The sequence below is a fragment of the Stylophora pistillata genome, chromosome 13 (assembly GCF_964205215.1).
Source record: "Stylophora pistillata chromosome 13, jaStyPist1.2, whole genome shotgun sequence".
NCBI lineage: Eukaryota > Metazoa > Cnidaria > Anthozoa > Scleractinia > Pocilloporidae > Stylophora > Stylophora pistillata.
The window spans coordinates 11,388,736-11,414,498 of record NC_142531.1 but is presented as its reverse complement, the minus strand read 5'-3'; the positions used below and the strand labels follow the sequence as shown (position 1 = coordinate 11,414,498).

The window sequence follows — 25,763 nt, the reverse complement described above, 5'->3', positions numbered from 1 at the left end:
ACTCTGCCGTGGCCCATTTAATCTTCAAACTCTTCAAGCGCAAATGCATCAAAATTCCTGCTGAAACTCTACAAAAGAATAATTAAATTACTTTCTGTTTCAAGTCTTGTTTTATAGGAGCAAGCCCTCTAGCTGATGGGTAATAAAACTTATCGGTTTCAAAATTTACATTTCATCAGAATGTTCTCTAGCCAAGCTTTGCTTGGCTCCATTGCGAGCACGCATAGCAGACCTAGATTTTCAGTCCGTCACGCAATTTCAAAGTGTGAAATGACTTCCTCGCGCTCGAAAAAGCGCGAGCGTGCGTGGAATGAGCATTTCACGGCTGGGTGCCTCTTGTTGCAAGTGGTCTTCGGAGGACAGGTTGATGATGGAAAAATGTTCTGATTGCATAATAATTTGGCTCAAGAAAACGCGTTGTTTACGGGGTTGAGAGAGGTTTGGAGTGAAGAGATTCTTTTCTAGGCCTGACTCTTGGGTCACCTTATTCAAAACCTCAGGGGAAAACAGTCATTTACGGAAACGAATAATTTAACAAACAAGAAGCTGTCAACTTCAAAACGTGTCAGTTTCCATGGCAATGTCATCGATACTTTGTCAATGCGCACAAAGCGCGCCTTATTATGGTCTTGCGGTCCCGTTCAAACAACAATGCACCGGTTCCCTTGGGTGAATTGAGCAGTGCAGTACATCAGTCGTTTCGCAATTTCGCTTCCTCTTTGAGTGTGACGGCTGAAATATTGAGCAGAATGGATTGGGAATTCGAAGGAGAGCGCAGATTGGTGTGTAGATTTATTTCACAGACTTGCTGTAGCTTTAGTTATGGTGCTGTTATTTGAGCACAGTAAATATCGTAATTTACTCGTTAGAACGCGTTTTTAGTTAGTTAAGAGCGCCGTGCGTTACTTTGTTTTCGCTAGAGAATATTTTCGGCACCTCTAATGTCTTTCGATAAAATTTTCCCAATTCATCGCAGAGAAAGCAGAGTCGGAGGAATTACAACTACGATACGGATGATATTATCGAAGGAAAACGAACATTTAGCGTCGAAGAAAAGCTAAACAGTCCAAAATTCACGGAGGGAGATTTTGTGCAGAAACTCGCAGGAGATGGTGGGTGAAAAGAACTGTCTTGTTGAATAAAGTTGTTTCATAGAAACCCTGTTGCTTACTATTTTGTTTTACTATTTTAGATTTAACCCTTAAGTTCATACAAGAAAGCGGCTTTGCCTTTCCCATGGTAATCAAAAACCCAGACGGGTTAGAAATGCGGTACGTATTTTGTTCAGCTCAGTGAAGTCCTGCCTTCAAGGGCTTCTGCAAATTTCATCAGTCATTTTTCAAATTGCTAAGAGTTGCCTCATTAAAGCTCAGACTTCTCTGAATTGTACAACCATTTTAGGGTTCCTCGGGAAGACTTTTCTGTAGAAGATGTCAAGAATTTTGTCGGTGAGCGTTGAAATTAATTTCAGAATGTTTGCCAATTAGGTGTATGTAGTTTGAAACTGCAGACTATTATAATTATAACCGACAATTCATGATCCAAGGCCGATCCTTGTGTTTATGATGGTTAGGAGCTCGGAGAATGGTGGATGTGATCGATGTCAACACTCAGCAAGCTTTAGAAATGACTTTACAACAATGGGTGAAATATTTTACAAGTCCAGAGCGTGAAGATATCTATAATGTCATCAGCTTGGAGTTTAGCCACACGAAATTAGAAGATTTGGTCGAGCCTCCCAAAATGGTAAGCATTGAATTTTTTCTTTTTATTTGTGAGCTACGTAGAATTGATTTTTTTCATTCAAATGCTGCACCACTTAAATTAAGGCCATTTATCATTATTTTCACCTCTTACTGTGGTTTGAGTTTGTGTTTCGCTGGAGTACTATAATTTAGATCATTGGTTGCCTGTTAGTTGTTAAATGTCAGTAAAGTAAGTAATTGTTGTTTTTAATTTGAAAGTGTTCTGTAGAGCTTCTTTCCGTTGAAAAAGTAGACATCTTGTGGTCGAGTTTTGCCGAGTGGCGTTGCGCTGTCTCTATTGGCATGACCTTCTCGTGGTGAATAGTTGGTTTGGAACTGGCGAAGTGATACAAACGCTGATTTGCCTTGTCACGCTGCCAGAATGCTTTTTTTCCCCCACAGAAATCGATATAAGCTTGAAGAAAGAACCAAAGAGGTTATTTTGTCGAAATGTCCAAGAACTGATCCTTCTGGAAGCCCCCCTGATCACAAGATTATGTCCCAACTTTCAGCACTAACCACACGCCCTCCGAAAACGAAATCTAAAACAGCGAAGAAAATCCAAGTCGCATTTGTACTTGGTAAATTTTACCCTATCATTTATGTTTTTACTACTGGAGCGATTGTGAGAGCATTTTATTGAGGTATTTTAATTGTTGACAAGGCTCCTGTAACTAAGGCTAAAATCGTAAGGCTTATGACTGGCTGTAGGCCACGAAACACTGCGACTAGAATTATTCTAGAAACCTTTTCGATCTCGGTAAAGCAAATTGAGGAGCTAATTATAGCTGTCATCTAAAAGAAAATTACTTTAAAATTGTTTCTAGTTGCGGTCCAGACACAATTGTGTAAAGCTTCTCTTGACTATTGGGTACGTTCCTTTCCTTGCAACTGCAAATGCGTCACTCCTCGGCAATCACTCTACAAGGTTAAAAATGACCGTGTGTGTTTACGTTCAATTGTTCCTTACACGAAACCGTTGCACATATTTATCCACATATTATTGGAGAATAAAGCCTGGTTCAGCTTTTTAGCACGTTTTTTAACATAGAAAATCAAATCAGATTTGAATATCGGCAAAAAATGCTGTGTGCCTTGTGTTGCTTTAGTTATGTAAATATGGCGGCAGGTTTAGAGTCATCTCTTCGTGAACACCGCACGAGATCACACGAAAGTGAAATTTTAGTTCTGAAAAGTGTGCCGATCTTGAAATTTGACATTCCTTGTACTGCATTTGTGATGTTTCTCAAAGTTTTCACTAAAAAGTCTCGACTGGAGATAAACAGCGTGCAATTTTGAGCACGGTTGCTCTGTTCTTTAATAGAACTGGTTTAGCACTGGTAGCTACAGGTTTTACGAAACGCATTTTTAATAGACACAATGTTGTCTTGATCGGGGATCCGGTAAAGATTGTATCATCGAATTGCTTGACGTGTAAAACATAGTCTGGCAAGGGAATGAGCCATTGTGAAGGAAAAATTAAAAAAAAAAAATTCTTTGGTGCGGGAGTTATTTGACTCGGAACTCCCTTTCAATGACCGTGCCGTGGTTTTTGTGATTTGGGTGTAACCTTCTCTGGTACTTGCATTCCTCACTGGCCTTTAAGTATTCGTTTCGATGCTAAGTAGTGATTCGCGTTGCTAAATATATATCGTATTGACAGAATCTACTCCAATTCGTACCGGATCTGCTAATAATATTGTTCTGCATGATATAAAGCTAAATAGTTTTTTTTAGTATTTAACGGTTCCAATAACTCATATATATCACCTTTTCTTCCCTCGACTACTTTTCAAAGCTAAGTCTAAAAGTTGGTCAAAGCTGTCGGAAACGAACACTAAAAGCCACTGATTTGAACAGAATATTTGTTCTCCAAGCAACGAGACGTTCTGTTCTGTCCATCTTATCAAGCAGGGGAAAGTATCAATCAATTACAAAGCAATTAAAAACATGAGAGACAAGAAGTAAAGTATTGGAAGAAGATAGAATTTCTCTGCCGTTCGCTGGGGTTGAAGAATTTTTGTGCACTCTTCGTTCGATTCCATGTAATGAATTTTTAAAATCAACATAAATTTCACTTCATTGAACTGAAAGAGGACACGATGGTGAATAATTTTATAAATAGAGGATTTTCGTCTTCTTTCATCTTACATTTACTCGCCTACAAATTCTAGGTTATGTGATACAGGAGAAGTTTTTTTCGGTAGTAAAGACCTTAGAACTCATCGAGTCGGTGGAAATATCTAGCTTCCCCTTGCACCTAGGTGGCTGATTTAGAATTGATCTTGGTTGTCTTAGCGTCTTTTCCTTTGAAAACGTAGAATCAAGGTCTTCCTGTTCTTATAAATAGTTTTGGATTCTTAAAACTCTTGTGAGGATTACAAATGATTCAATTTCAGACTATTGCATTCTGAAATTTCCTTCGTTTGTATCTCACCCTCTGATTTCTTTTCTTTTTTTTTCCTTTTTTTTTTTTTTGTTTCGCTTTGGTTTCCCACCGCGAAACAAATTATTAGCGTTGAACGGTAGTAAAAATTGTAGCAATTTCTCTGTGAGTGGAGGTTGAAGATCACTCAAACGTGCTTAAAAACATGTATTGGCGTGCGTCTTTTGATTTTTGCGCCGCATATTTATTATTTGATCATATTTAATCTAAAAAGTTTGTAGTCTCTTTTATTAAAAAGATACACGATTTCTTTCAGGTTCGTGAAATGGACTGGGTGAACGTCGTTTGGCCCCAACATCTCATCGAAGAACAGAGAGATTCAACAAATTCTTTAGCAGATATGAAGTATCCTAAAGTGAGAAAGTAAGTTGACAATTTACTGACTATTTATAACTCCCTGATATGTGGCCTGCGACGAGTTATGTCCATAAACACGCATTTAAACCTAATTTGGCGGATTAGATCCGTATGAATCTGATGAATTTTCCACTAACATTGCCTGTCGTCCATGTGCAAGTGACTAAACATCGTGATCAAAATAGAGCACGTGCTCAATTCCACGATAATTTCTACCGTAAATCTATTGAAGGTGAAACTTATTTATTTCTGATTAGTGAAATAACGATTTGTTTCTTTGATTCTTGTTCGTCTCAGGCGATATTTGAAGATGGCTGTAGATCTTCTTGAATCTTATTAGGGAGCACTGTGTAATTAAACGAAATGTTTTCTTTTGAAAGATGAAGCTTCTGGACAAACTCATTATTGAGTTCAGTCTGTCCAACAACTCTCAGCTGGGTTCGAGTGTTGTCACCACGCGCCGAACAGATTAACGAGCGAAGTAGTTAGAAATTTTCTTTAAACGTGCAACACTGCTGTTATTATAGTTCTTTTAAAGTGAAGTTAAAACAATATCTAGAATCAGGCAAGTTAGAGACAAAACTCAAGCGCTCTTGCAGCCGAAGAAAATGAATATATTTACATTTCTGCGACCAACATGTATTGAATTTGTGCGCTCCATGTTTACTTTCGAAATTTGATTTTGTGTGCCTCACCAGTTAACTGTCGGATACTGTACTATTTTACATCATATGGTATTTAAAATATTGTTGAAGTAAAAGCTCCTTGTCGTCGAAGCAGCTATTGATAGAGGGGTGTTTTCCGTTGAAATTGCTTCGAAACGGCGGAGAACAAAGAACTAAATTCATTTTGAATCCAATCTGTATTACCTGGCGAAATTTAAACATTACATGCCCCTTTCAAATGCCCAAAAAATAGGAATAATCTTCATTTAGCGTTGTTAGAAAGGAATATAATGTAGAAAATCTCTTTTGAGACTGTTCGCTCAAATTTCTTCGATATTTCGGTTAGAAATTCCATGTGGCAAGATTGCTTTATTGCGTGACTCGCATGAAATGATAAACAAACTTCTGTTTCATCAAGAGTGGGCAACAAGCTATTTTACCACACGTTTCAGTCGCTTAAAGTTCCATTCGGATGTTACGTTTAAACAGCAGGAGAACGCGCTTTTAACAATTAGGCTTGTTTGTTACGGATCCTTTTTTTTGTGGATAAGTTTGTTCATGTTTCAGCTGCCTATGTGGTTATGGTCGACTGAGCAATCCTTATTGCGTTTGATTTCGTGTCGTCTTCGTTTCCCGTTAGATTGGCAAGACAAACCTACCTTTCGTTCTAGGCGCGTTGTATATTGACAGTTAAAGTGATTAATTAGCTTGGGAAGCGATTCGCCAGCCTAAAATAAGGGTTTGTTCACTCCAAAGGCGAAGATACTCAAGTTATTTCTTTACAGCAACCCTTTAATTGCTAATTCATTTGTCTTTGTGCTCAGGAAAGATCAGTGAATACTGAAAGCAAAATTTCACTTTGTTAAATCACGAACGACAGACAATACTTAACAGTATTAGAATTTAGAGGCACAAGTTTCAATTTTTGCAGTTTGGTTCTGTGTTTTTCAGTCTTAAGAAACGACTCTTAGTTTGAAACGACAATTTTGAAGCGACAATTAGTTTGAACTTTGAGTGAAACGACTGAAGGGTTCAAATGTTAAAAAATTCCACCACAGTCAACTGCTTTTTTAGGGAAGATAACTTCAATGCTCGTCAAAAAGTTAAATTTCTTTAAAAGAAGATATGAATTTCAACAGCGTCTAAAAGACATAGAATGTGCAGGTTTTTGGTATGAATATTCACTGTTCAGAATCATTGCTGTGTGCTTTTGTTCAGCTGTAAACAGAATGAACTCAACCACTTTGTGAATTTGTGTCTAAAAAGTTGCTTATGTGATCTTCGTCAGTTTGAGCGCCAGGAGTAGCTTGGGAAATTTATTACAAAAAATCGATCCTTCTTCCGAAAATGTCGCCAGCAAATTGTGATGTTTGTGATAACTTTGATAATGGAAAAAATAAATGTAATGGGGACAGCAGATTTTATCAGTTCATTTTTAGGTCTATGTGTTGTGTAGCTCTACTTTATGAACGATACGTTCCCTTTTTCTCAAACCAACAAGAGTCAACCTAAACCATACAAGATGGTAAGTCTTAATTTTTTTTTGTATGTAAAAACGAAATTTTTAAAATTTTCCATCGTGATGGACGACACGTTTTCTCGTCCAGTAAAACGATCATTTGTTCTGGCCTCTCACCATTCGAGAGAATATTTCACGAAGCTTATTGTTCCTTCGTGTGATTGCTGTGATATAAAACCCATTAATGATATTATTTCTTTAATTAAAGTGCAAACTGATTTACAAAGCTAACAGTTTATCAAAAATTAGGGAAGGAAGAGGTATCGCAATTAGAGACCAGGAAAAACACAGAATGATAAAATAATTCGGCAATAAACAGATAGTTGTCATGTTCGTGCAATAAAAATGCTCTCCCACTATCTAGACGTCTCCGGAATATTGTCTTTTCTTAAAGACGAACCTGATTGCAAAATAACCCTGACACATTTGGGTGTATGTCATACTTAATGAACCGTTTTAGTGCACGAAAGTGGTAACTATCATCTGGTAATCTTTGATTTTGGTTGGTTTTGGTGGGCATTGGGTACAAAATACACGTTACAACTGATAATGAGAGTTCAAACAATTGATTGTTGTTTGTTACTCTGAGAATAGCTTTCTCTTAAAGGCCGCGCTAATATCAAAATCTTAAAATAGCCGACCAACCATTTTATCGCTGTCAATGTCAAACATCAAAGAAGCAATTCAAACTGGTGTTATGTAAAAACTCGTTTACCCCGCCTTAAATTAGCATGTGGACCAAATATCGCAGATCATACTGCCTTGTTACGCTAACATTAGCAATCATCTGAAAAATTCCTCGGTGCGATTATTATAAATGTTCACAGTACCTTCAGAACAAATTTTCAATGTTTGTGATTCAACTGAGATTGCGTAATTATTTACACCTAAAATAACCATGACTAATTATTCGCAGAGTTCTGTATATAAAGAGAAAAAGATGTTTAAACACTTTCAAAAAGTGAGCCATCAACTTTCCGTGTAGAATTAAAGGAATAGTGCTTTGGATTGCTGTTTCTTTCACCGTTTAAGATTTGATTTGTCCTTTTTGACAGAAATTTCGTTGTGCATGTATACATTTTCACGTGTTGCGCAATCCTCAAAATCTTTGTCTGGCATTGTTAATATCATAGTTTAAATATACCCAGGGTAATTAAATGTTTTGTGTTGTGCATTTTTTGAGTTTGCTAGGGCCTTTTTTTTTTCTTTGAAGATCACTTGGCACCGGCATAATCGCATGACAAATTGAGACGGGTTTGTAATCTCTTCAAGACCTTCACGAATGACGTTCGTGTGTATATTTTTGTTGTGGAAGTTCTAAACACGAGTTGAAACTGTAAGATGAAGGTAAAACCTGTCGTGTTCAAACCCAGAATCGAAGCTTCTCGAGGAATCTTGCAAGAATCTTAGTAACCGAAGTCACAGTGAAATCTGTTTTTCAGCACACTTGTATTCAGGGGATACAAACACTAGTCCAGGGCTAAAAACATGCTTGCACTTCTCTTCAATCAGACACCAAGTTACCATGTGAATATGTTTCAAAAGAGATCTGGAAGCCACGATTATGATCCAAGAATTGCCAACAACATAAACCTCCCATAGTGCTGCTCAGCCATGGCACAAAAATCGTTTTCACGGAGGAGACCACCAGTGCGGAACCCCTTGCCATCCGAAAAGTGGATTCTTTCAAACATGGCAGCTTAAGGAATCACTATCTAGAGAGTCTTCGTAGTTTCTGACTTTTTGTTTTTAGTAGAAATTAACCCCTTTTAGAGTTTTCCGTAGCAGTTGACATCTTGTTTATGGTACTTTCTACATATGTAATGTAGAGTGAATTCGTTCCACGAGGGAGTCCCAATGAAAATATTGTATTTTATCTTCAGATGATACTTTAGCTAGTCTCGAGTTCCTTTGGGATAGAGGTTATGCTTTATATGGGTTTAACATAGAATGCCTTTCTCTTATGTTACTGCATTTGTTTAGACCACTCCCTTGTCTAAAAGTTACCTTTTTTCTTTAATCAGGTACGTGTTGATGAGTGTGGGTGGGTGCTACACCGACTTTCACATCGACTTCGGAGGCACCTCGGTATGGTACCACATAATGAGAGGCAGAAAGGTCAGCTATTGTAATTGTAATGCCTAAAACCCTAGTGCTTTGCTTAGAACCAGAGAAGAATATCTGAGTGGGCCTTCGAGAACTCAGAAGGGGAAAACGGGAATACCTAATTTGAGTTTGGGGTTAAGTTCTTTATCCGCTTGGGGAGCGAGGATTTTCTAAGACCAATCTTAAAGTGTAGCAAAGCACCTCCAATTTAGTCTTCAAGCACTTTCTGCACTCAAGTCAACAATTTTCGAGTTATCTCAAAAGCATGACTTTGTCAATGTAGCATCACGGTGACTTGCCAATGTTCGTGAGTGTCGAGTCATGATCTGGACTTGGTGGTCAGACTTGTCACGTAGAGTTTTAATAAATTGCGTGACAGATTTGCCTTGTCACATAACACTTTATCATCGTTTCGTGAAAGGAATTTTATCCTATAGAGTATTACCTGAAGAGTATCTTACATATTATGCTTGCAAGATGAAAACATAAACATTATATGCTAGACTTTTTTTTTTGCCTTTGATAGTAGCAAACCAACCCAAACCTTCTTTGAACTGCACCAAGTGTATGCATATGTTCTATGGGTTTCACTCCTTTTATGTTGCAGGTTTTCTGGCTAATTCCGCCCACCGAAAAGAATCTTCATCTGTACGAACAATGGGTGTTATCTGGAAAACAACAGAATGTTTTCTTTGGTGACCAAGTAGAGAAATGTTGCCGGACTTATTTGGAGAAAGGAGATACGTTCTTGATCCCCACAGGTGAGAGGGGAAAACAACCCATGGGGGTGAGATTAAATGAGTCAAAAACAACAAAAAACAACCCATGGGGGTGAGATTAAATGAGTCAAAAACAACAAAAAACAACCCATGGGGGTGAGATTAAATGAATCAAAATCTCAAGTCATAATTTTTTATATGGAAACTCGATTTTAAGAGTTTCTTTCTGGGTTCATTAGCTCTCTTACTCTTGTTTTGATTTTTGTCACCAACCCTCTGACCCCTAAACAGTGACCAGCATATGAGTCCTCCTTATAATATCAAACCTCAATCACCCGAATAAAGGAAATGCTCACCATCTAAAGAAGCTTTTGATTATTAAACAATTTCTCCTTGTCAGCACCTTGGGAAATGTATAGAGAACAGTATGGAGAATAGGTACATTGATGTGTAAGGGTGTCTATAGTCTACAGTTATGGTGGTCAGTAACACTGCAATTTCTCCCTGGCTTTGAAGCACATGCCAATGAATAGTAGGCTGTTTAACTACATCAGTTGGCCTACCCCTAGTAGATAATTTGGTTTTTTAGACTGAGTTGATAACGCATATTGGCCACTTAGAGTTCCAAGGTGGCCATTATACATTATCAACTTAGGTGATGAAACCAAATTATCTTGTAATACCCCTCGCCGATGCAGCACAACACTTTCTTTAGAAACTTACCCCCCCTCTCCCTCCCCCCTTCGCTCACTTTTCTTTCCCTATGCAGAATGAAGGTGACAGAGTGTTGCTTGGTCAGTCGGTCGAAGATTAATTAAGGAGAGGGACTTGTTAGTACCAGGCGGTAGAATCCCCCTGAAAATAATTGATGGTGATATGAACGAGTGGTGTTCCATTCGGTCTTTAATCTTACAAGTGATTCAACAAAATCAGACGATTGAGAAGGTGGAGTCTGAACTATTATCGCGACTGTGATCACGTACCAAATTCGACGAGACGGATCAAACTGTGACCTAACAAGATAATCAAACGTGATCCAGCTCTTTTGGAAATGGAACGCTTGAGGCGATACGGAAGCCCGTTTTAAGTAGTTTCCCTCTCGGATGACACATGGCTTGACGTAGCCGCTACTTATTCCCATTTCCCATCCCCTTTCCCCTCCCCCTCCTCTTTACCTTTCCCTCCTGCTTATCTTTCTCCTTCCCTTTTCCTCCTTTTTCCCTTCCCCTCCTCCTCCTCTTTCCCCTTCGCTTTCCCTCCTTTTTCCCTTCCCCTCCTCCTTGTCTTTCCCCTTCCCTTCCTCCTCCTCTTTCCCTTCCCCTCACTGTCCCTCCCCGTCCCCTCCCCCTCCCGTTCGTCCTCCCTGTCCTCCTCTTGCCATTAAGCTTGATTTACGATCACAATGTACTGTGTTTAGGTTGGATCCATGCCGTGTTTACCCCTGAGGACTCGCTTGTATTTGGTGGGAATTTTGTGCATAGTTATAACATCCCGGGACAAATTAAAATCAGCCAGATCGAAGACAATACCAAGGTACGTGTAAATCTGCTGTTTGCCTTGAAATGACATTCCTCGCTCCCAAGTCCATCTGTTCTGCTCTGTTCAGCTCCCAAGTCCATCTGTCCATCTGTTCTGTTCCCTTGGAGACAGGTGATATCGAGGTTGAACAGAGCAAGGGTTTATTGTTTCCATGCTCCAAAACAATATCTTGTTCTAGGCTGCGTGTTGTAAAATTCGGAGTAGATTTCGAATCATTCCTTGTGCAGCGGTATTACCTCATATATGCCAAATGAGAGACGCGCCAGCTTTTTATCACGGAAGTAAAGTTCAAATAAGAGACCGGTCATCACATATCGCCAAGCAAGGAGTCGGAGGATTGTGGTTGTGTCGTGAAATTATCCGATCCTGTTGAGGCTCTTTTGTACTCTTATGACCCCACCCCACCCCCTCATTGGCAGTCAGCGATGACTGATCCTCCTCTGTCCCCCTGAAACCATGTGATCTCCCCAAAAATCCTCCGAACCCCCCTCTAGGTAATAAGTAATGACTGGTCCCTAAGGATCTGGGTAACAGTTACGAATCGTAAACATTGCGTTGTTCAAAATCGTTTTCACGTGAAAGGAAGCTTGCCCCTGTCGAAATTTACCCAACTCTGGGAACCGTTCAAATCTGAAAGATGCTTTTAAAATCAGTATGCGGGGAAATACATTGAAAGAATAATCTGGATTACATGGACCTTGCAGCTCAGACCTCAGGTAAAGCGGGTCAAAAGAAGCTCATCCATGTAGTTAGTTTCTATGTTCAGTGGCCCTGGAAAGTCTCTGAAATATTTCATGCACTTTCCCTTTGAAGCATTTTTACTGGCCCAGTGTCTTTTATAGTTACATCAGAGTCAATTCGATTGAATGGTTCTTAGCAAAGATCTGTTTGGAAAGCTGCTGGAGAAGAACAGGCATCTTTAACGTTAGGAAAATTATTCTAGTCGTCGATAAATTATAAGTTTTTTTTTTGTATGTCGCTGATTCGGTTTTTCCAGCTTTTAAGACTGATAATTGTTTCAGTGTTTTAAAAAAAACATACGAGGATAAGACATCAGCCAACTTTAAAATTAAGAACACTAGTTATCGATAAAGCTGGCCTGCATAATTGGTACATTGTTTGATACTTGTTATTCTTTCTACAGGTCCCTCTGAAGTTCCGGTATCCGTTTTTACCTCAAATTATGTGGTACGCCGCTGACAAGTACGTCCGATTGTTGGAACAAAATAAACAAGAATTAGGCTTAAAATCGTCTACCAAAACAGATAACAAGGAAGATACTTCCGCTTTAAAGAAAAAAGACGCATCTGGCTTGAAAGGGAAAACTGCAGGTAAACGAACAGGCAAGAAGGATCCGCGAGAAGTGGACGAGAAAGCTAGTAATGGCACACATGGAGAAAATAATGAGGATGACTTAACAGAGACAACAGGGCGTAGGAGATCAAGCCGAGTCGCCAAGCAAGCTCAGGAGAACACCGAGAAAAAGAGCAGTACGAATGGTAAAGAAGAGGAACCTGATACAGAGGAATGGAAGAAAAAGAAGGGGAATCCTAAGCGACAAGCAAAGGACGAGGAAGTAAAGGTGGAAGTGAATGGGGAAACCCATGATGAAGAAGAGAACAAAGAGAAGATTGATGGTGAAGAGAACGAGGAAGATAAGAAGACTCCGTGGAGTCCGGTGTATCTTACACGATTTGAAGTCGATGGGTTGACTAAGTTGATAGAAAGACTGAGGGATTGGCCTCAAGCTCAAAAGAACGTTCCTAAGACTTTGGAAGACCCCGAGGGAGTGTTGCAGAGATTAGAGGTTGGTGCAACGTTAAGCTCCTCTTAAATAATAAAAACCGTTTTCAATAGTATGTCTATCTTTAAGCCATGGCACTCTACATTAGATGGTACTTCAGTTACCTCTCAGCTTGGTGTGTTTTTGGCATACTAACTCTGTTTCTCTATTTAGGACCTTCTTGAATTACATAGGGACGATGACCCCGAACTTGCAGCGTCAGGGTTGCAACATCTGTTGCAGATTGACAAACCAGTAGTGGTAAGTAAAGCAGTAATGAGACGCACAGGTAGTTCAGTGGAATAATTGCTTGTTTGTGTCGTGAGTGATCTAGGATGTACAAGTTTTGCTTTACCAAGCAATTAAGGGAGTAATGGTATGATCAAAGCAACTGCACACCTACCTTGCCCTCGTCCAAAGTGAACGCTAGTTTGTAGTCACTGGACTGTTGTTGGCTTAGGGGAGGGATGGGTGCGTAGTTGCTCAGATACTGGCTTTCATCCCACTCAAGTTAGCTTTGAAAAGTTGTGCCACTATTTCAACCAATCACATGCAGCAGTATGTATTTGTAGAGACATTGATATATTTTGTTTCTGTTTTAGAAAAAACCTGTAGCAAGGAAACAAGGTCCAAGGGGACCAATGCTCGGTACTAAAGTCGGCCCAGGAATCAGACGCCGGCGCACTCGTTGTGGGCAGTGTGAAAATTGTCAACGAGAGGACTGTGGCGAGTGCCGCACCTGTAAAGATATGAAGAAATTTGGAGGGGCAGGAAGGATGAAGCAATCGTGTCTTCTTAGGGCGTGCACTGATGTATGTCAAGTTTTAGTCGTTTTAATTTACGCATACTGAAGTTTGTTAAGGGGGAAAGGAAGACACGTAGCTTTGACAGAACCCGGAGTTATAAATTTGTCAGGTAAACGGTAATGAGAAACCTGGTAAAATACAAGGGTTAACTTGCGATGGACTTGCGTCTCGTCCCTGGGGACATGCAAAACTCCTCGCCTCCTGCTGACTTAACTGGGACACACGCCTGTAGCTAATGAAATTAGCTCGTTAGTGGGAAATTGAATAGTTAATCTCTTGTTGTTCTCTTTTCAGCCTAACCTGCCCACTTGTGTGAAGTGTTTAGTTTGTAATCAGGTCAACACAGAGGATAACCCACTAATGGAGTGTCGCTTCTGTGGTGAGATTGTTCACCCGCCTTGTTTAAAAGACATCAAAGGGCAATGTAAGATTGTTACTGAGATCAACAACTGCTGGGAGTGTCCCAAGTGTTGCAAAGATGCAGCGGTGAGTACTGATGTCAAATTCTGTAAACTGAGAATTTGATGAGATTGATTTTTGATGAAGTGTCTGAAGTTATTGGGACTACTTTCTTCTTGTTTTACTTTGCCCACTGATTAGTTTAGAAAGGCTACGCTTAGCGATTCAGGAGATTTTCTAAATTTTACTTTAAGGTCAATTTGGCTCCTTCGTTATCTTTTGCATCGTTGTATCTGTCCTTTAGGTTTAACGAATTTCAGTCGAAAAGTGTTCGAGTGTGAGCCAGTATGCCTATCCTTTTGGCACACTCCTTCATATTGCAAAAGAATTTTCTTTACTATGAAACAGCAGCGTTAACATCACATGCGTTTAAGTACGAAACTGATGTAAGACACCGTATCTCTACAAGCAGTTCGAAACAAAGTGATAACGAGTCGGTTTCATTGATGCGTCTTACCCATCAGGAGTGGCTGAGCACTTTTCTACGTACCAAACATTATAGACATAGATGCGCTTTTGTTCAGTTTTGTAGATTATCATGAATTCAGAATTCCTTTCCTCTTCCACTTATCCGTCTCTCCATTCCTCTGTTTTTTGGGGTTTTGTTTTTTTTTTTGTTTTTTTGTTTTTTTGTTTTGTTGTTTTGTTCTTTGTTGTTGTTTTTTATTTTTTTACGGTAGCGTTTCTTTTCCAGTTTGTTTGGTTTGATTATATGTTCTCTGTTTCGTTAACATTAGTTATTTGCTACAATACTTGGAGTTACAATTTCGTTTCATATGCTCCCCAGACTATGAACGTACAGGAAAAGATATAATTATGGCCTCTCAGTAGTATACTTTATTACACGACTCGGGCAGTCAGAGGGCCAATAATTGCCGGTCCAATATTCTCTAAGTATTGGACCGGGGACTGTCCCGAATGGTCCCGAATGATACCGCAATTGTGTCCCTTTGAACTTCAGTCGTATAATAAATCTCTTATTAACCAAGCTTGCTCGGGAGCGTACTGGAAGAATATCGGCTCTCGGTCTTTTTTGTACGGACCTCGCTGCGCTCGGTCCGTACTGTCAAGACCTCGGACCGATATTCTCCCAGTACGGCCCTCGCGCTTGGTTAATAAGATATATGTATCTTTCATAGGCGACATCTGTCGATGATCTTCCAAGTATTCCTGCAAGGAAAAGAAAGGTAGTGTATTTTTGTACTGGCTAATAAACCCTCTGAACACTTAGAGTGACCAACATCGAATTTTTTACTTATAATGTCACCCACGAATCACACAATGTCACCCACGAATCACACAATGTCACCTACGAATCACACAATGTCACCCACGAATCACACAATGTCACGAGAATAAAGCAAATGATCACCAGCTAAAGAAGCTAATGATTGTTAAACAATTTGTCCTTGTGAGGACCCTCGCAAACGTATAGAGAATATACATACCGAGTCAGGGTGTAAAGGGTTAAAAGGAAAAAGGCAACACAACTTCTAGGAAAGATTCAGGTAATTGTTTGTTATAATTCGAGGAAACTGACCGTTCAACAGAGGAACAAAGGTAACCGAAAGAAAAGTCCGAATACAGTATGGTAGTAGCTAACAGAAGTTTATTTTCGAATTCTTGCAATGTTTTTGTTTTGTTTTTTTTTTTCTTTTGAACACAGGCAAGCCCCATTAAAGAGTCCGCTAAAAAGGTACAGTTAGTATGTTTTTGCTATTAGTTAAACGGCCACTACTTTTATTTCGCCCTTTACAAAATCTTCCCTCTAAGCAAGGTCTCTATAATCTTTTTGGTTAATTTTTATGACAAAAGTATACGTCTCTGTACGAAAGATGATTGGAGGGATGCAGAGAATAAATGCTGAGATAAGTTTTAATGCGACATTTACTTCTCTCTCTATTTCATAAGGGATTGTAGACAATTTGGAATCTGAATTTAGCAGTCTATGAGATGTTTCTGAAGGCTCTTTCCCTGCACCCTTAAATTAAGTTCGGCTTAAGCAAGTTATTCATGGCTGATCGCCGTAGTGTTCTTTGCGCCTTACTTTACAGTGTTGTTCTTCTGTTGTTTGTAACACATCAAAACAACTGTTGCACAGTTTCCCTAGAACTTACTTCTGTTTAATCTTACGTCGCCAATTAACAAATGGTAAACACCACAGCGTACACTATTGAGTTATGGATGCACGCGGGAGGTTGCTAAGCACGAAAGAAGCGTAAGAGTCGCTCGAGGCGATAGCCGAGAGCGACTCTAGCTTCTTGAGTGCTTAGCAAACCTCCCAAGTGCATCCATAACTCAATAGTGTACGCTGTGGTGTTTACCATTTGTTTTATAACATAACATTGATACATTGTAGCAAAAGAGTTCTCTTTTATTTAACAAATCTTACGCGACCAGAAAAAAAACAAGCGCGCGCGGAATAGTCTTTGCATTTGCTCACGTCAGCAGCGTTCACCCATGGGCAAATGGGGGACGCTAAATTGACCAATCAGAGTGCGCGCTTTACTTTGGTTATGTTATAATTGCTACTGAACCTTGACCAAGACTTTTCTGCAGCAGTTAAATATTTTTTTATGCAATAAGTGCGGTAAGGAAACTCGGCCAAATTGCTGGATACTTTGCGTTGTTAAAGAGAGCCTTTCCTCCTCTACTCCCCCTATGTTTTACAAGTGATTCTCCTTGCCTGTTTCTATACAGTTCCTTGTGTATATTTCTGATGGTAATTTGGGATGGGTCAAGCTTAGGAGGTGCCCTATTCTCTCAATCTGTCTGCTTCTGGTTGTATAAATAGTAGAGAACATTATAACGCGTTCGTGTTCTCTTGATAGTTAATTTAAGAACAAATAACATGGATTTTAAACGATGGCAGGAAAAGCGCTGTTGAAACGAAGTGCTGTTTTGTCATTCAGTGCTATGAAGCAAGGGCCCTTTTTGGTCATTCGCATTAATGTACCTTAGCACAAAGAGGAGAGAGTGTTGCTGCTCTCTTAAATTCAAGCACCGCACAGAACGACACGTGCATGAATCTGAGGGTAACTAAGGCCAGTGTACATGGCGCTTCAGACTGCGGGCTAAGTTTCATTCGCTAGTATTCTTCTGCTTTTTAAATTTCTCTAAATTTGGTTAACATTCACGAGGGCTACATAGTCGTCCGTACTTGTCTCTCTTTTACGTGGAAACCTTTGTAATTGTCGTGGACTAAAGTGTTTCGGTTTTAATTTTATTGCTTCGTCGTCATCTCGCTTGTGATCGAAACCATCGTGTGTAATGCAGCTATGAATTTAAAATATACCAGTTTTTTGTGATTTTTGGGATGTCTACTCATCGTACGATGTGAACCATTGCCATTGTTTGCTATCGGTCTCCGAGTCACTGCACTGCGTCTTTTTCTGTGGTCGTTCGGCTTCCACGAGAAGGGGTCCAGTACGTTCGGCTAAGATTTGAAATGAAGTTTATCAAAGTCGTCTAATAACTCACTGTAAAACTCGTTTCCTAATCGACAGGATGACCGAGCTACAAAAGAGAAAATCAGAAAGGTGCCTTTAAGTATGTGTATCATTTGATTTCGTTTTTGTGTGTGTCTGATCAGTGAGACATCAATTCGTTTTTTACTTGATGGCACGTAGGCCATTAAACATATTTCTCAAGCCGAACCTTCACCAAGTTTGCTGACCCCTTCTCAGGGGCCGCGAATGTAACTTTTTCTGAAAAGTTCGAAGCGAAGAAGAATGAAAAAAGGAGTAATTTTAAAGCTTTGTAAGAAATAGATACCTACCCTTTACATCCAAGATTAAAGTGCTTGTATGGTCACTAACGTACATAGTAAAAATGGTGAAACCTCTTTGAACTAAAGTAGACTTCCTTCTCATTCACAGCAATTAATGTTGTGAAGCTAGATGTAGTGTGGTCTCGCTTCAACGGCTGACAGAAGCCAGAAGCCTGAATATTACTCGCATCAACCTTCCATACTCAGGTGCACAGTTAAAAACCTCTTTCGTTTTCTTTCAGAGGAGCAAAATGGAGAGCGAGTCCTCAGAAGAAGGAAGTGACGAGTTTTCTGTGAATGTTTCGGATGAAGTGACTTCACGGCATCGCCGTCCTGTTGTAGCACCCAAACCTCCACCTGGCCCTCCGCCAGAAGTACAACCTAAACTCGTGGTTCGTCCTTGCCCAGTCTCTCCTCCTCCTCAGTCTTTTTCGCTGGACAGTGGCCAAAGTCACGTGATGGACCGTCAGCTTTGGCTTTCAGTGTTTAGCTTTCTTTCCCAGCCTGAGCTCTGTCTGTGTATGCGCGTGTGTCGCACCTGGAACCGCTGGTGCATGGATCGCCGTCTCTGGTCTGTGATTGATTTATCAGAAAAGAAAGTTGTGACGCCTTCGGCCCTGAAGGGGATTGTACGGCGCCAACCTACAACACTTAACCTGAGCTGGACAAACGTCACTTATAAACAACTGCAATGGCTTCTAAACCGTCTGCCGAGAATAAGAGAGTTGTATCTGAGTGGCACAACGGAAGCCACGGCGTATGCGCTCTCCACCGTCATCTGCCCTCGGTTGAAAGTCCTGGGGCTTAGCTGGTCCGTTGGAATCACTGACTCTCTGATGAAAAAACTTGTTTTACCTGTTTCTGACTCACGTGCGGCTCCAGGGGACAACAAAAGCCCTTTTTTAAGATTATCCACCCTCTTTCTTTCCGGCAGTGACGTCACTGGTTCGACTCTTCGTTTGCTGGTGCAACATTGCCTTGACTTGAAGAAGCTGGACCTGAGTTTCTGTCCCGGAATAACTGATCAAGATATTGAAAGTGTCTGTGGACAGGCATCGATAAATGAGTTTCTTCTGAGTGGCTGCGCTAAGCTGTCTGATAAGTGCTTGTCCTTTTTGAAGCTCTTTCCGTCGCTTCTCCGTCTTGACTTGCGCTCTTGTAATGGGGTCACTTCCGATGCTGTTCAAGAATTTGTTAAATCTCGCAAGGATTTGCTGAAAATACTGGAAGGAAAACTTATTGTAAATATGTAAATACGGCTGACTGTGATGCCCGGCACTGGCATAACCTTTGCTCGATCGAACTCAAAACCGTAGAACGTTTTCTTCGGCCGCTACACCAACCTTATTCGCACGCCCATTCGTTTCGTTCTTAACCATTCATGGACACGTTTCCTTTGTTGGTTTGGTGATTAGAAATCATGTCGCTTCCATTTTTACTCTTTAAGTTTAGTTGGACGTAGGTGGGATTGTATCACTGTAAGATGACAACTGAGGGTTGACCTGAGGTTTAAGGTACAACGCTCCTCGCCATTGTTTGTTTTATTCTTTAGCACAACATTTTGTCTTTAACAATTTGAGGACATTTGCTTTAAAAGTGGGATGTATTGAGTACGAGCAAATTAGCACTAAACAACTGCCTTCACCTTTTCAGTGTTCTTTTCCCTAGCTGCTTGTTCTTAGAGTTTTCTCTCGATCACTGCTATGTTAAGCTCACATTGCAAGTTATACATCCACCCACAGAGCTTCATAGTAATGGAGCCATTAGAGAGGGAGCGGTTTCCGAAATATGTGACGAAGATCACAATTTCTCGTGGTTCACTGTCACAGAAAAATTTTGAAATGAAACAAACCAGGTCATACCAGGCACGCATTATTATTTTTTTTTTTTGTCGTTTGATTATCATGTACTCTGTTCTGTGCAGGTCCAACGATAATTGTTAAAGTTTTCTTAATTTTTCTTTATAAAATATACGATGGACCCGTATAAAAGATGCAGTTACTTAAATCTTAATGCGTTTAGACCTGCTTTTGTGAAACAATTTTTGTAAATTGAATAGTTTTAATGACAGCATTTTTTTTACGAAATTAGAATAGCTTGTTGTACACTAAGAATTGTGGTACGGTTAAAGTTGTTTGTTGACAGTTTCAAGTGGTTTACGGGGGGTTTGTCAAAGTGCAAGTTCGCCCCCCGCCCTCCAAACACTTCGTCTTCGTCGCGACGAATTTAACGTGCTCCAGGTGTTAGTAAATGGAGCGAAAAAGTAAAGGAGGTGATGGTAGTGGCAGACAGAACTCGACGGAGGCCTGGGTCCGGCCTCTTACAGAAAGGTGTTCATTACGCGACCTGACCCAAGCTTCCCCCGTTTTTTCACTCAACTGCCACTATCGTGCTGAACGCGCAGAATAGGCTATGACATATTAGTCCATCGATCATAGTGAGTTCGCCTCTGCCTTCAACATCGTTCCCAGGGCCTTTTCCTTTAGTGGGGGGTGGAGTTGGGGTCATGTAAGCTTGGCCCGCCGGTGCCGTTCGCAGCGATTTCAGTTGAGCTGACGTTCCGAGCATGCGCAACTCATATCAAGTTCGGAGCTTTTGGTTTGTGTGTGGGCGTTTTTCTTGAGGATGTATTTCTGCCCTGGAGTGAGTATGGTGACGGATGATACGTGATGAACTAATTACTCGATCATTTAATGAGAAGGGTGGCTTAATCCATTGAAGGTGCGAAATTGAGCGAGTAATTTCTGTTGTAGAGTTTTGCGCTTTTCGGGAATCGCAGAAATGATCTCTATAACTTTTGCTTCTCTTTCTGCACTGAGAGTAAGTTATGCAGTACATTGCATCAGTGGAGGCACAATCCAAATGGCGAGCGAGTTTGAATGAGCTTTTCTATTTCTTTGGGACCTGTCTGTTGGATCACAAACGTAAGCATTTGAAGATCCCGGTTGTTCGTCAGTTTTGTAAGTTTTCTAACTTAGAAATTGCCAAAATTTCTCCTTTTTGAAGAAAACAAATTGAAGTTGTGTAAAAAATTTACACCTTTGAAGGGGAACCAGAGGCCTGATAACTGTCAAACTAATGGACAGAGTTTTACTCATTGCTATATTCTACCCATAATTCCTCTCGTAGGCCCCGTCTCCTTCAGGGTTAGGGGAAGGACACGTTAATTCCCCACGCACGAGACTACTGTGTGGTGGATGTCCTCCCCTGGGGTGGGATGGGTGGGTGTTGCTCGGCATATTAGCATGTATTGCTAGAGGCCTGATCAGCCTCAACAACCCGAGTTGAAATAAAGTTACCTACCTAGCTAAGAACAGGCTCCGGAGTTTGTGGCTAAATATCGCACACCTTTCTTGACTTTTGAACCTAGAAAACCTGAACATACCTCTCAGAAAATACTACATCTTGGGCACGGGTTCCATTGCCGCAAACTCTAATAGTTATATGGGTTATTAACCAAACGTGAAGTCAACATGGCTGGATATTGGTCGAGTTCTTTTTTCGCATTTTTATGGACCGAGAGGAAGTCGAGGTCCATAAAAATGCGAAAAAAGAACGAGGCTAATATCCAGCCATCTTGACCAAACAATCTTGGTTAATGAAGGATTTATTATATCACAAAAAGATTGCGCTTTAACTGACTGATAAGAATTAAGAATTCTTGTTTACTTTGTTTTGACTATCTTCTGTCATTTTTTGCGTTTCCATCGCCGAAATTGTTCAAGAATTACCAACATAGCTCTAATTAAATTTTTTTCATGCGCGGGATCAATGCGGGCAATCCCGAGCGGGCAAGACGGGCCCATCTTGCCCACTCGGGTAGCCAATCAGAAGAAAGGATTCGCATCATCTTGCCCACGGGCGCTGCGAGCCATGTGATATAAGTTTACGCATTACCTTTCAACTTAGATCGAAAATTGCGAATTGTTGCGTATGAATCGCAATTAAGTATCTCTCAAGATCTATTTTTACACTCTATAAAATCAGACTTAAAACACCAACGGACCGTTTACGGGCGACAGTCGGCTGACAACTAGACGCAACTTCTTAAGTGTGTTTGGGTTAAATGCTGAATATGCAAGTATCGCGAATCGCGCCCGGTCTTTAAGGACACAGCCAACAATGTGTTTTCTTTTCTAAGAAATGCAGATCCTGTCACTAAGGCTCTAAGCAGTCAGGCACGAGTCAAAGCATACCCAAAACGTTGCCTCTTTGGTCAGATTTTAGGAGTAAGTTTAAGATTCTCTTCCGCTTGAGTTGGCTTGGAGTGGTTTCGTTTTTAACTTTTCTCTCTGGTGCAATTTTCCCAATTTCCGAATCTTGTCATGGATATCAAAACCTTACTTAACAATCTTCATGAAGAGGTCTCCTGTTCTGTGTGTATAAACACATTCACTGATCCAAAAACGCTGCCATGTTTACATGTTTTTTGCTTGCATTGTTTGAACGGGATTCATCGAACTAGTGGCCGCCGTGATGTCATTGCATGCCCTGAATTTCGAATGGAGATTCAAGTTCCTGGTAGTGGAAATCTTAAGGATCTTCCAACTAACTTTCGCATCAACAGTCTGCTTGACGCGTTGGCCATTAAAGAGTGCAATGCCATTGGAGTTACGTGTGGAAATTGCAACGAGAAGAGCTCCCAGAGTTTCTATTGCTTTCAATGTTGTGCATTCTGGTGCAAGGCCAACTGCATCAGTTTTGACAATGGAATGAAAGCGAATAAGGAACACCGTGTACTAGCGCTCAAAGACTTTAAGGACCAAGATTTTGCAAACGTTTTGAAGCGAGAGTAAGGAATTGGAGTTTTTCTGCAGAGATTGCTGTGTTACAATTTGCCATTCGTGTGTTGCCACTAATCATGACGGTCACGCCAAGATGCTTTTGGAAGAAGCTGCAAATGAACGAAAATTAAAAGCAAAGTTAGTGCTCGAGAATCAGAAGAAAACAGCATCGGAGAGGAGGCGAGAAATTGCTTAACTTGACTCGGACTGTGCCAAAATTCAAGACCATGTCGCCAGTGTAAAGAAAGGCGTGCAGCAGTTTGTTGACAACATGATGGCCGTCATGGAAGCGCAGAAGCAAGAAAGCTTTGATTACTTAGACAACAGAGCGGCAGAGTCCATGCAGCGTCTGAAAATACAAAGAGGTGAGATTGAAAACCAAGTTAAAATAACCGAAACAGAAATCGGAGCAACTGAGGCAATTCTGCAAAGGAACATTAGCGCTGAAATTATGTAGTCAAACACAATTCTAGAAGAAATATTTCAGGGTCACTGAAGTTGAGCTAGCTTACCTTCCCATTGGCAATCAGAACACTGCAGATTTTGGATTTGTGAGAAATCAAAGATTGTTCGATTTTACATGGACTGACAAAATTGGCTTTGTTAAAGTTCTTCTTACTAGTTCAGCTGAGTCAAGCGCCTCAGGAAAAGGAATCAGTGAAGCAACCATTGGACTAGAAGCAAACATAGTTTTGACAACAAGAAACGCTAAAGGAGCCGGCACAGTGTTATGAAAAGCGTGACTATGTAACTGTGGAGATCAAAAATCTGGAAAGCCATGACGGTGCAATAGAGACTCGAGTCCAGGACATCGAAGATGGAAGTTACAAGATCAGCTATTTTGCTTAAGAAACCGGAAAATGCCTTGTGTCCGTGAAGGTCAATGGAGAGCACATTCGTGACAGTCCCTTTACAGTTGAAGTAAAACCAAGACAGTTCAGACCCGTGTTATCCTTCGGAAAATTTGGTTCAGGCAATAAAGATTTTGCTTTACCCTGGAGAGTGGCAGTAAACGAACGCGATGAAATTGTAGTCACTGACAATCGTACCAACAGGGTAAAGGTATTCAGTAGTGATGGAACTTACTTAAGATCTTTTGGGTATAAGGGAGGTAAAGAGGGAGAGTTAAACTCGCCTGAAGGAATTGCAATTGATAACGATGACGGAACCATCTTCATAGCAGATTCAGATGATCACCGAATTCAACTATTCAGTGGAAAGGGGGTATTCCTTAACAAGTTTGGTGAAAAGGGAAATCTTGATCACCAATTCGGCAGTCCTTGCGGGTTATCTATCGGTAGTGACGGAAATTATATTGTTGCTGATGACGAAAATGAGAAAGTTATGATATTTTCTCGTACCGGCCAGTTTCTCCGTAGCATAGGCTCTGAGGGTTCTTTCACCACTGCCACTCACTGCATCCAGTACAAGGAATATTCATATTGTCAGACTATGAGGAACACTGTATTAAAGTTTTCGACGAATCTGGACATTTTCTGTACAAATTTAGAAAGTTTGGCACCCAGGATGGGGAGTTCGATGGGCCGACTTATTTGTCAATTAACAAAGCTGAACACCTGATGGTCTCTGACTTACGGAATGATAGAATTCAGGTATTTGAACTAAATGGAAAGTTTATAGGAAAATTTGGCACAAAGGGTAAAAAAATAGGACAATTTGATGGACCATCCTCTACAGCAATTCTCGGAGATGGTAGAATACTTGTTGTTGACGTAGGAAATGGTCGGGTTCAGATAATTGAGTAGCCTCATCTTCTATTGTCCATAAAGAAGTGATATAATAGTAGTATTATTCATTTTGCTGATTCTTTAAACCTTTTGTTTATTACATGTGAAAGCTTCTTGTTACTTTAGAATTTTTAACAGTGTTTTACAAAGTGCGCCTCAATTGTAGCCAAAAAGATTACACGGACAAACGAGTTTCAATGGACATATCTCTGTATCCACAGAGTTGAGTTTTAATATCATAAACGTTTGTGAACTATATTAATTTTTTTCGGGTAAAGAATTCAGTTTGAAAATTTTTTTTTAAAGAATGTTTGCAAGAAAGGACCTACATCGTGAAAAAGGACTTGATCTAGTGATTCATTATGTACTCTTGAGATCGACTGTTAAGCTCTTGAAAGGAGTAAGCAGTGGTTAGGGAATGGACTTTTTCTGATTGTGCTATAGTACGTTTTAGTCCTTTCTTGCAGTAAGCAGTTTCAAGATTTAATCGAATATAGTATAGAAATGTCTCTCTAGTCAGGAGAGTTTAAGTCAACAAGTGATTATTTCATCAAATTTTTTTCAGTAACATGAATAGAAAGAAAAAACAACAACAACTGACAAAAACAAAACAAAAAAATAAGACAACAACAACAAAAAAGCAAACAAAAAAAACCCCCAAACAAATAAAATAGATTAGGTCAGGTGGTAAATCTAAGACTACTGCAAAATTGTTTCGCTGCACATAGGCGTCTGATTGAGTGCCACTGAATTTATTTGTATTTGAATAAAATTCTGTCGGTTTGGGTTATGAATTTTGCAGACTCAAAAATTCTTTCCATTATACCAAGACTACAAAGAGAAAGAAAGACTACTAGAAAACGTTGTACTTGTATATCAGGGGTTGCTTTAAATAATTTGTGCTCAGTTAGACCTGACTTTCTTTTCCAATACCGATATAGGATTAGTTTGATAGTAGTTTATTAAGAGCACTTTCTGTTGTTAAGTTAACAAATTCTTTATCTACTACATTTGTACTTTTTGAAATTAAGGGAACTTTAATTTACACAATCCTTTCGCTTAAATGACCAATTCTCTTTTCTCAGGCCTGATTATTGTCATCTGTAACGATGATCTTTAGTAGTTTTTGGGGTGATCAATTCCCGCATTTGTCGCATATGTAGCTCTACTTAAAATCTATATTTAGCTGTAAGCATTATAACGTTTATAATGTTGTTACCAATAAATGTAAGTATCTGAATTCGGCTTATTTAATTGCTTCGCCTGTTTCATCAATCACGGAAGGGAAGGGAGGGGGGGAGGGGTTTGAACAATTGTC

The 25,763-nt window shown here is 40.0% G+C and overlaps 1 protein-coding gene and 1 pseudogene across 2 annotated transcripts; both read left to right on the top strand.

The window, feature by feature from the left end:
- The first annotated feature begins 627 nt into the window (after positions 1-627).
- LOC111322098 (lysine-specific demethylase 2B) lies at positions 628-20,027 on the top strand. Of its 2 annotated transcripts, XM_022925144.2 has the most exons (17): positions 628-782; positions 977-1,112; positions 1,193-1,271; positions 1,402-1,448; positions 1,574-1,746; positions 4,448-4,554; positions 8,757-8,850; positions 9,446-9,599; positions 10,975-11,090; positions 12,241-12,903; positions 13,054-13,140; positions 13,482-13,691; positions 13,980-14,171; positions 15,284-15,331; positions 15,811-15,840; positions 17,651-17,683; positions 18,156-20,027. In XM_022925144.2, exons 1-17 carry the CDS (start codon positions 750-752, stop codon positions 19,164-19,166), a joined length of 3,213 nt encoding a protein of 1,070 aa, XP_022780879.2. In that variant the 5' UTR covers positions 628-749; the 3' UTR covers positions 19,167-20,027. The 2 variants fall into 2 exon arrangements, with proteins under 2 accessions (XP_022780879.2, XP_022780880.2); XM_022925145.2 differs by lacking the exon at positions 17,651-17,683.
- A 1,742-nt stretch (positions 20,028-21,769) lies between these two features.
- On the top strand, positions 21,770-25,685 carry LOC111322121 (E3 ubiquitin-protein ligase TRIM45-like; annotated as a pseudogene).
- Positions 25,686-25,763: the final 78 nt, after the last annotated feature.

Coding starts and splice junctions, on each gene's coding strand:
- LOC111322098 (XM_022925144.2), top strand. CDS start 750: ATGGATTGGGAATTCGAAGGAGAGCGCAGATTG. Junction 1,449..1,573: donor AGATGTCAAGAATTTTGTCG/GTGAGCGTTGAA, acceptor TATGATGGTTAG/GAGCTCGGAGAATGGTGGAT. Junction 15,332..15,810: donor TTCCTGCAAGGAAAAGAAAG/GTAGTGTATTTT, acceptor TTTTGAACACAG/GCAAGCCCCATTAAAGAGTC.